The following is an 11,059-nucleotide window of genomic DNA, read 5'->3' as shown; positions in this document are numbered from 1 at the left end:
CAGCACCATGCTATGCAGTGTTACAAGGTCGTGGTCATTTCACGTATTTCTGAGATCATGTTTGTTACTTAACTTTACACAACCCTTTGAAAGTAGGCTAGCTCTTCACGTTGCTCACCCATGTTCTATTTAAGGAAGAAAAAACTTGTATTTTTCAACCTGGACTCTATTTTCTCATCTTTTTGTGTCTTAAGGGATTAATGGAGACAGTTTTTGAAATTGGCCCAGTACTGAGAGAGAACAGGCTGCAATGTAACCACTATGAGCTATTGAGTACTGTCAATTTAAGTCCATTAACGTGCTTGTTTTTGCCACTGACAAGTTATTATGAGTGTTCAATAACAGTATTGAAAGGACCCTACAGAGAAATGAAGCATTTTTCCTCACCTCACTGCTTGTTATTGTGACCACGTCTTGCTCAAGTAGAAGGCTCATTTTGAAATCTCGTGAGAGGTTACTTGTTGTAGGAAAAACAATGGTAAAAACATTAGTAAGAGTTGGAGAGAGGAGTACTGGGAAGAGTTTGTTGTATTGGATTAGATTTTTGGCTGAATATTTAGCTAATTTTGACAATGTGGAAATGTCTGCGAGATTTCAATGTGAAACTTCTCCTTAAGCAAGAACTGGTTACACAAAATTACAGACTGACCACATCAATGAAAAGTGAGAAAAAACGTTGCATTTCTCTGTAGGGTCTTTTCCATAGTGTTGTCAGACCCTTCTAATAACAATCTGAGCTTGTCAGTGGCAAAATCAAGCACTTTGAGTGGACATAAATTGAGTTTGCGTAATTCCCTGCAGGGATTACATGGCAGCCTGTTTCACTGCTGTGGCTACAGCGCTCTCTCTACATACTGCATCAGTTTCAAAAATTGTTGTCTCCATTAGTCACTTAGACACAAAAACAAGGGAAAACAAGGTCCAAGCTGTTTGTATTTACTACATAACAATCTAACAGAACTAATAAGAATGGAGTTGGTTTAACTGTTTGTTTTGTATGTATGTTGCATTTTTAATACTGTAGTTTGATAAAGTCACACCCACTTAAGACACAAGCCATAATTTGTACCTTTATATCAATAGTTGATCTTATTTTGACTGAAGATTTTTATACAGAGAACTGTTAAACATTTTACAAAACCTTAGTACTGTTTAGAAAGAGTTAAAAACTGTATAATATCCACTAGGTAGCAGTGAAAAAAAACTTCTATTTCATAACAGTAAGCAAAAACAATGAACTGGCTCGCCTGTGGTCCAGCTGCTAAAAAAATGCATCTACATTACTGAGTCAGTGGGGGTTCAGTGTGCCTGGCAGGGTGTGACAGCACTGAGTTTGGTGGATGTAACTGCTCTAATTCATCTGGTAATGATTTATCATTCTCATTTCCTTCTTAACTGGCTTGACTACCTCCTCAAGCTAAAAATAGATTTGAATTTCAAAGAAACTCTTTAGCTGAATGAATTGGAGTGTGGTTGCACCTTATCCCTACCATGTCTCCTTAATTCCCTGCCGGCTCCAGGAATTATGGGATGGCAGGTACACGGCAGTGAGCCAGCTACCCCTTACAGTTTCTTGAAAGACACTTCTTAGGCTGGCTCATCAAGCTGTGTGTGTGCTGGCTTATCGATCTTTCCCAGGCTTTGAGGAAGAAAGAGAAAAGGAGAGGAAGCGGAAGATTCAAGCTGTGCTGCCACAACAGTGGGACGAGCAGCCATGAAAGAGGAGAGGAAGACCAAAACCTGAGGACAAAGAGCCAGGAAGAGTGAAACGAGACAAACACACATGGACTTACACAAACACATGCCCATCATTTCATCACTTTCTCCTGTGTTGTGCCCTCCGGCTAGCTAAAGTTTGACGGTACGGTGTTACCTTGGCTTGATCGAAAACTCTCAGTAAACACACCTTGACTCTTGTGTTTGAATTACTGTGTACAATCTAACACCATGGAGTAAAATAGTTTAAGTAAATATGCATCATAAAAGCTAAGGCTGATTTTACAGACTTTAAACACCCAGTAGAAAAACAACACATTCTCACTCCCAGCTTGTTGGTTGACTTTTACGTCGGCGGTAGGTATCCTGGTTGCATCTGTTGTTGACATTCTGGGACACCTTGATGCCTGTTACATGCATTGTGTCCTTTTAAAATACACTTAAGGCTTCACAGGAAGTGAACAGTTTCTGCTTGTTCGACGAAATAGTCTTTTCAAAAATTAACTTACATTGGTGAAACACCATACAATTACATTTATTTCATTGTGCAACAAACGCACATGGTTAGATTTAAGTATAAAAAAATGTCCCCCATCCTCCCACCTGACTTTTACAGACCTTTCAGGACCTTAAATCATGTTGTTGTCCAGTTACGCCATCTGGTGGCGTTATTAAGTGACAATGCCCAATAGTGTATCAAACCACAGTAAAATGATGACTGTTTCATGTTGGTGTCTAACTTGGAAATCAATGACCAAACATCAATGAAAACAAGGATTGGGTGCAGAACTCAGTACTTACTTTTCTTGGTACTGAACTACGTAGGTACTACCAACTAACGATTCATGTTAAATCCACTGAAGCCAAATTTCGGGACCTGGGAGAGCATCTGGGTGAGAACAGCAACTCTAGACAAGAGCCTCTGAAGCCTGGAAGCCAGCCAGGGAGCTCCAAGGTCGGCAATGAAGCCACCAGGTTTAGCTTCAGGCAGGAGGCAGAAGTGCCCTTGTGCCAGGAAGCTGGCTAGAGAGGTGGAAAGCTGGCTACAGATCTCTGAGGCTGGCAATGGAGCTCCTGTAACTGCTGGGTTCAACTTCAGACATGAGGCAGAAGCACCCCAAAGCCAGGAAGCCAGCCATGAAGGTCTACAGCTGGTCCGTCAGCCACTTTGTTGGCTGCTCCATCCGCTTTCCAGTAAGCCAAAGCTACCAATCATTGCCAATCTGACACCATAGTTTTTAAAGTCATTTTAATTACAGCCTATAACTGCTAGACAGAAGATTAGGTCTATGTGTGATTAGAGAAGAGCAGAGGAGGAGAATTACATTTTTGTGTACTACGTCATCCCTGCAGCTTGTTAAAAAAATGTAATGTTTGTTACTATAGAGAAAGTTAAGTACCAGAAGAAGGTACCGTTGGGTAACGGTACTGAATTACAAGCACTGGAACCAGGACCAGTATCAGTTCAGTGACCCAACCCTTGCAAAAATGGATGGCTTTTTTGCATTTCCATTCTACTGTTTTGCGAGTGAACCAGGTTGGTGTGATGAACCAAAAGCATCTATTCAACTACAGCCCTGAGGGCAAAAATACAATCTTGATGAGTTAAGGGTCGAGCTGAAGCTAACAGGCAAGTACCCCTCCAAAAAACACCTCAATACATAGCTGTGACTTTTGGTCAGTTCCCAGATCTGGATCCCAGTAGAGCTTCTTTTGATATGAGATGGAACTGGGAACTTCAAAGTGTACACTTCCACTGAAAAATCTGCAGCAGATGCATGAGTCAGCATGTTCCATGGCCCTTTTTTGTTTTCACCTCTTGCTGAATTTGAGAAAAGAGGAAGCTCACAGAGCAGTCAGACATGATAAAAACTGATGGTCAGAAACTTTGCTCTCTATCTAGTGGTATTGATTATTTTTCTCTCTAGGCAACATTCATACAAGATGTAGGACGAACTACAATAAAAAAGTCAAACAGCAAACCGCAATCGTGTGATTGGACTGTGAACTCTTTTGCCAAAAGCAGATTCAGTTTAATATTGAAAAGGTCAATGTTGACTTGAAGCGAAAGATGAAACACATTGACTTTTTCTATATTTAACCAAAACCACTATCTCTCCAGAACTTTTAGTTGTTATTTAAAGAAATATTTCAACATTTCCAGACCTGAACAACATTTTCTGATGTCAGACTCTTTTGCCTCATTTGCTTCGTATGCCCAACCATCCACACAGACTTCAGAAGTATTGTGCAGCATAATTGCAAATATACACAGCAGTCAGCTTTTTCAATATCCACAAGAAACTCTTCAGAAACTGAATATCTGTTGTTCAGCAGCTGTGTTTGAAATATAGAATTCTTTGACAACATTTTTCTTTGACACAGAGTATGAATACACTCAACTATATGTTAATTTATTTTCTCTAAGAATGTTGAGACCATAAAACAAGGATTTTATCTGCAGCACATCATCTTGACACAAGTTCTCTCCTTACTTACTTTTTGCAGTTGTAAGTAGTGTAATTACACCAGGGATTATAATTTTACTCCTAGTCACTCCTAGTAATACTCAGGTACTTCAACATTTTGGGGACAGGCTTGTTTGCTTTCATGTCACCAGTTGAACACCAGAGTTGATATCAGATCCCTGGAGGTATGTGTCAGTAAGGTTTTGCTTTGCTGCATGGAAACATTAAAGGTCAAGTGTGTAGGATTTAGGGGGATCTATTACCAGAGATGAAATTTATACTGAACAAAAAGCTACATGCAACACTTTTGTTTTTGTCCTCATTTTTTACAGGTGAAAGTTCAAGATTTAAGACTTTTTCATGCATTCAATAAATATTTTTCTCTCAAAATTTGGTTGCAAATTGGTTAAAAGTCATGTTAATGAGCACTTCTCTTTTAAGAGAATCCATCCACCTGACAGGTGTGGCATATCAACATGCTGATTAAATAGCATCATTATTACACAGGTGGGCCTTGGGACTGTCACAACACAATGCTACACATGTTCCAAGTTTTGAAGGAATGTACCATTGGCAAGTTGACTGCAGGAATGTCCACCAGAACTATTACCCATGAACTGAATGTTCATTTCATGACAATAAGCCTTTTCTGTGAATTTGGCATTACATCCAAACAGCCTCACAACTTCAGACCGCATGTAGCCACACCAGCTCAGAACCTCCACATCCAGCATCTTCACTTCATCCATAGCAAGATCGTCTGAGACCAGCCACCCAAACAGCTGATGCAACAAATGGTTTACGCAACCAAAGAGCTTCTGCACAAAACATCAGAAACCATCTTGACCTGACAGTAGGTAGTCACCTTAACTGATTTATGGGTTGTGAGGATGGTTGGATGTACTGCCAAATTCAGGGAAAAAGCACTGGAGACGTCTTATGGTAGTGAAATGAGCATTCAGTTCACAGGCAACAGCTCTGATGGACATTTCTGCAGTCAGCATGTCAATGGTACACTACCTCAAAACTTGTGACATCCGTGATCCCAAGGCACATCTGTGTAGCAAGGATGTTGTTTAATTAGCATCTTGAAATCTCACACCGGTCAGGGGGATGGATTATCTTGGAAAAAGAGAAGTACTCGTTAATCTGGATTTTAACAAACCTGTGACTAAAATATTAGAGACTTATATCTTTGAATGCATAAAGAAAATTTGGGTCTTTAACCCAAACCTGTGAAAAATGGGAGAAAAAACAAAAGTGTTGTGTTTAATATCACTAGTCCATACTCATTGAGTGCACAGTTACCCACATACAGTTTCACATGGTGTGTGTTTGGGATACAGGTCATAAGAAATTGCAGATTAAATAGTCAACTGAACCCATTAAGAAGAGCAATGTATTCAGACAGCGTTTCTGTGAATTTGATAGTATGATTGCTTTATTGAAAGTACAGTAGTACCATTGCCAATAGTGGGATAGTTAGTGGGCTAAAACTGTACATTAGTAGTTGAGGTAGCATGTTGAAAGACAGATAGTTAAAGTGTTTATATGTTGTATTTACTTAAAAGTGGGGCGCACATGACTGACTGACTGACTGACAGCATGACACACTGACATTTTCCGTGATTATGTACAGCATACCATACCATAACTTAGTCATACCAGAAATTAGAAAAAAAACAAAACATTGGGCCACAGGGGGAGCCACAGCGATCGGTCGCATTTTAGCCATTTTTAAGCATTTTTCTGTTGTTATAACGCCACCCAGTTGCCAATTTGAGTTAAATTTCTCCAGTCACCTTGAGGCATCCTGTTCTACTTATCTACCAAGTTTAGTAAAAAGCAATATGGCGGTTAGGCCTAGATAAGAAATTAGCTCTCTAGCGCCTCCATTTTGTTTGATGGGGTCAATAATGGAGGGGTCCACTCAGATTATGTGTGGTCATATGCCTACAAAGTTGCGTGGTGATCGGTGAAACCCTTGAGATGTTATACACCTTTATGTGATGAGCCACGCCCTCCACAATATTCATTGCCTTATAGAAGCTCAGTTTTAGTAAGTTTTCCAACTTTTGCCAAGAGGGAACTTTAGATATTGGTCCCTAGATTATGTTCACCGAGTTTCATGCAGATCGGTCAAACTTCCTAGGAAGAGATCGATTTGAAGTGTTTTTCAAAAAATTCAAAATGGCAGAAAATCTATATAAGCGGAAGTTATGGGTTCTTGAGGCAAATTTGTTCCCCATGAGTAGAGGCATCTCTGTGCAAAGTTTCATGTCTCTACGACATACGGGGCATGAGATATGCCCATTCAAAGTTTGCAATTTGCAATCAGTTGCTATAGCGCCCCCCTTTGGTCAATTGATGTAATATTGCTTCATTCGCATCCTCCCATGACCCTCTACCACTGTGCCAAATTTCACATGGATTGACCAAGTCAGTGAGGAGAAAAACTTGGAACAGACACACCCACACACCCACAGACAGAGTTTACGTCATTATATAGTAAGATAAGATTACTACGTTTTCATTAGTGTAAAATCACCTGAAACTAAGGATCTTTGTGTTTTTGTTACCTTATATTAAGCCGTTTATATCTACATATGGAGCGGGTCTTCTTTAACAGACTTTGCCAGGTTGTTTCTACAGTAGCCCAGAATGGACAAACCAAACACTGGCTCTTGATAGGGCTTTTGGCGGCTTAGTATCAGGCACCATTGTTTTCCCACAAGCTTGGCACACAGGAGAATTTTCAGTTGGTTGCAGTGTTTCAACCTCGCCACCAAGTGCTTCTAAATCCTACACACTAGACCCTTCAAACATTATAATGAGGTCAAGGAGTTAAAACAATGAACATCTATTTAAATCTTTTACAACTTGTTATTGTAGACATGTAGATCCTGTCCAGTAGTTCCTTGGAGGAACTAAGGGTGAAAAATAAATTGCAGGTAAATTATGGAAAGTAAAAGCATCCTCCCTCACATCATCTGTAGCTTTCTGTAAGACTCTCTGAAGTTACATCTCCCAGCAAACACCAAATGCTGATTGGGGCTGATTGGTTTCTTCACATGTAGAGAAAGAAACATCTGGGTACATCCACACAATAGAATACACACAACCAGACACAGGTGTATGTCCACAGTTAACAGATGGTAATATGCAGACAAACAAAAAGGCACACACATGCAACACTGCACACCTGTTATGGGGTCACATTTATATAAATGCACACTTAAGATTATTTACAACCAGGCTTCCAGCGGATTATCCTAGCAACAAGTATTTTACCAGATCTATAATGAGCTTTAACTCACATACAGTGATTACGGTGTGTCAAACTCTGTGCTGTCCACCATGTCATAAATGCCATTTTTCTAGCTTGGACTGGGGAAATGGCACTCACCCACCATCACAGATGTCTGGGTTCAATAGGGCAGCTGGTGACACCATATGTCACAAAGCACATATTTGTCTACAGACTCCTCAGGCCACAAATAAGAGTTAGCAGAATACGGACTGCAGTGCATCACAAATGGTAAAAAAAAATACATAATACAATAAATAAGACTCTTGGTTTTCCGAACAGATAAATTGGTGAGCAGTCTGTATGAGGACTTTCATCTAACTCCCATGTGAACCCATCGCTGAGAGGGAGGATGGGTCAAACACAATGCAGACATTCACCCATGAGACCACAGTTTGTGTCCCGTGTTTATCCAAAAGTTCATCAGTGTTGGGCAGTAGTGTTGCTACAAGTAGTGGAATTACTAACTAAACTACATTTCTCAGTAGGGTGGTGGTAACATCACTACTTTCTGAGTTAGATAGCTTTTTGCTAACAAAGTTAATTAATTTACTGGGTAGTGTGGTAGCATCCACAAATGTTACAGGCTATGTTTCCCAGGAAAAACTCGTAAGTGCAGCAGACTGTTTTCTATGGAGGTCCGGATAAAAGTAAGGATAATAAAACTGAGGATTTGTAATGTGACTGACGCCAGCACAACACCAAGGCATGTAGACGAGGGAAACTCTTCCACATGACATCACATACTAATCCCTCAGTTTACTCTGCTTGCTGCTTCTCTATTAGCTTTTCTTGGCAAGACCCATCCCACTCTGTCTCTGATTGGCTACACTGCACTTCTTGACGTGTATCTCACATGACTTGCCCATAGACTGGATAAATTTAGGGGATTTGCAGTGGACACTAGACAAATAGACAAAACAGAACAGTAGTATTTTATTTATCATGGTTTCAGTGACTAAAATACTAAAATATATTGTGGAGTTCTGTTTTTTTAATCACTGACATAGCCAGATTGACTGCTGAAAGAGGCCAAGACAGAGAAACACATCAGGCAGGAAGAGGAGAGAGAAAGTGAGAGAGAGCAATAGGCCGACTGATGATGTCATGTTATTGAAGGACATGTTCAAATGTCAAGTTCAAAAAAAGAAAAGAGTAAAGTTTTAATTTGAGTCTGTTATTTTATAGTAAACAGTTCAACTGAACATTTTTTGCCTGCTTATTTGTTTGGCTGACAGTTTTTCTTATCAGTGAGATAACACTGATTTGAAATAAAGTTAAAAAAAAAAGTTGCTTTGCAAGTAGCAAGCTACTTTTGCCATTTTCTTGTAGCTTAGCTTGCTACATTTCTCTGGGGATAGCTTCAGTGTAGTGAAACGTCATTTTGATGTAGAGTAACTGGTAGCTTAGTTTACTACATTTTAATGTAGTTAAGTTAATGCTGTTTTAACAAAACACTGCATAATTTTTGAACAGTCAGTGTGCACTGAAATCACCCACGTGACATATTTACTAGGGGGTAAATCACCAGTTTTATCACAATATGATATTATATTGATTCTTTGGAAAATGATACGATATTTGCGATATAACAAAGTCTGCCACAATATGATTTTGATTCAATGCGATTTAGGGGCCTGCAATCGATACAAGACAATATTAAATGCCCATATAACAGAATCACTTTCAGAAGAAGCTGCCATCCCTTTCTTTCTTGCTTTTGGCCAATAAGAATAAAAACAGCACATAAATAATGTAAGTAATTGTAACTGCTTAAGTGTAGTGAACTTTACTTTAAACTGACTCCACTAACACATAAAACAGCACACTGAATAAGTTAACCTTCAGGGTTTTCTGCCAGAAAGGCCTTTCTGAAGGAAATCTTTTCATTTTAACCCAAACTATCATCCTTTCCCAAAACTGCAGAGCTATCTGGTTTAAAGCTCTGAAAGCAAACAGGGTCCTATTTCAGAGAGCAGGGGGGGTATTCCAGAAAGCGGATTTAGTGAAAACTCAGCGTAACCCTGAGTCAGTTACTATGGCAACATACTCTGTGAAGCAAACCTGCTGGCTCGCAGGTTTGCTTCATCTAAGCCGGATGCTGATCGCCCACTGAGTGTGTAGTCTCTATATACAGACTCTACATTCAGTGAATGTAGAGTCTGTAGGCAAACCCCAGAGATCTTGCCTCCGGAAGAAGAGCAGAAGAGCCCTGGTTTCCAGTGCTAGGCTGTTTGTAGTCCGCGTGATATTGACCAATCACGTTTGAGCCGGCTGCAGTTGTTGCCAGGTTAAACAGTCCGTGCGGTGAACTAACGAGGCGGAACATAATTGGTGTCACTGCAAACTCTGAATCCATCGCTATGGTTCAGCATATTTACTTATATATAAACAGAAGTCAGAAACGGAAATTCGCCTCCTCCGCCAAAATCAAACCAAAATGCCAAAAAATCGTCCGGAAGTCAGACGCCGAATACAGCCGATGGCTTCTGAGAATGCTGAGTGTGTAGCAGGAATTAGAAACATGGCGTATCCTTTTGTGAATAAAGTCGTTGTGTTGTGACTTTTGCCCGTTTTTGCGTTTTTTTCCCTGGGCATGAATCAGTAAGGATCATCACAGAGGAATTCCACAGAACTGCAGGTTTGTCAGTGTTAATAAAAAATTAATCTATATGGATACATTATGCAATAATTTATGAATACTTTTAATATATTCAAAGATTCCGTGGTGTAATTGGCTGCATTTAGGGGACTCAACATCCAATAATAGTTCCATCTGAGAATAAAGGAGATTACATAAATCGGAAGTCATTTCACAGCAATTCAGCAGTTAACCCTAACCTTAGAATATTATAATATATATATATATATATATATATATATCAAAATATATGAACATTGTTTACTTGTTAAATGTTTCTGTTTTTCTGTATATTAGACACATTAACACATCACATCACTTCACATTAACTATGGACGAGCTCTGCAATCTTTTCCCGTCCTACCTCATGCTGTTAGCTACAGCTGCCGTAATAGATTTTTTTTTTTCATGTTCGAAGTTCGCGGTCATTAAAATCTCCGATTCAGTTGGGATGAAATAAGTGGCTCTGTTTTTAACTCTGCTTTCTGCCACTGCAATTCATGTCATCTGCACTCCACTGATGATGGCTTTTGGTGCTCACTGTGAACGTGCTTCCCCTCAGGCTGAACATACTCAGAGTTGATTGAACTAATTTTGATCAGCTGTTCTGGACATGTATCCCTGATTGCAGGCCCGCAGACCTCAATGTCACCGTGACGCTCCCTATTGAGGAAGTAGGACAGCTGTAGCGCCGACAGATGGCGGTAATGCAACTATGTGGATGTAACTACGCTGGTAAACCCGACAAAAGAAGAAGTTGGATACATGCATCCATAGCAGTGTTGCCAACTTAGCGACTTTGTCGCTATATTTAGCGACTTTTCAGACCCCTCTAGCGACTCTTTTTCAAAAAAGCGACTAGCGACAAATCTAGCGACTTTTTCTGATGTTATTGAAGACTTCTGGAGACTCTGTTGTGAGAGCACG

The 11,059-nt window shown here is 39.9% G+C and overlaps 1 protein-coding gene across 1 annotated transcript in view; it reads left to right on the top strand.

Moving 5' to 3' along the window:
• The first annotated feature begins 2,817 nt into the window (after window positions 1–2,817).
• The window catches only part of LOC126382480 (THAP domain-containing protein 6-like), a 10,267-nt gene continuing 2,025 nt past the window's right edge, over window positions 2,818–11,059 (top strand). Inside the window, exon 1 of the mRNA XM_050032365.1 lies at window positions 2,818–2,910. Coding sequence (XP_049888322.1) covers window positions 2,818–2,910 — 93 coding nt within the window. The remainder of the gene's footprint in view (window positions 2,911–11,059) is intronic.

Source organism: Epinephelus moara, chromosome 21, assembly GCF_006386435.1.
Source record: "Epinephelus moara isolate mb chromosome 21, YSFRI_EMoa_1.0, whole genome shotgun sequence".
Lineage (NCBI taxonomy): Eukaryota > Metazoa > Chordata > Actinopteri > Perciformes > Serranidae > Epinephelus > Epinephelus moara.
This window is presented reverse-complemented; position numbering and strand designations above follow the sequence as displayed.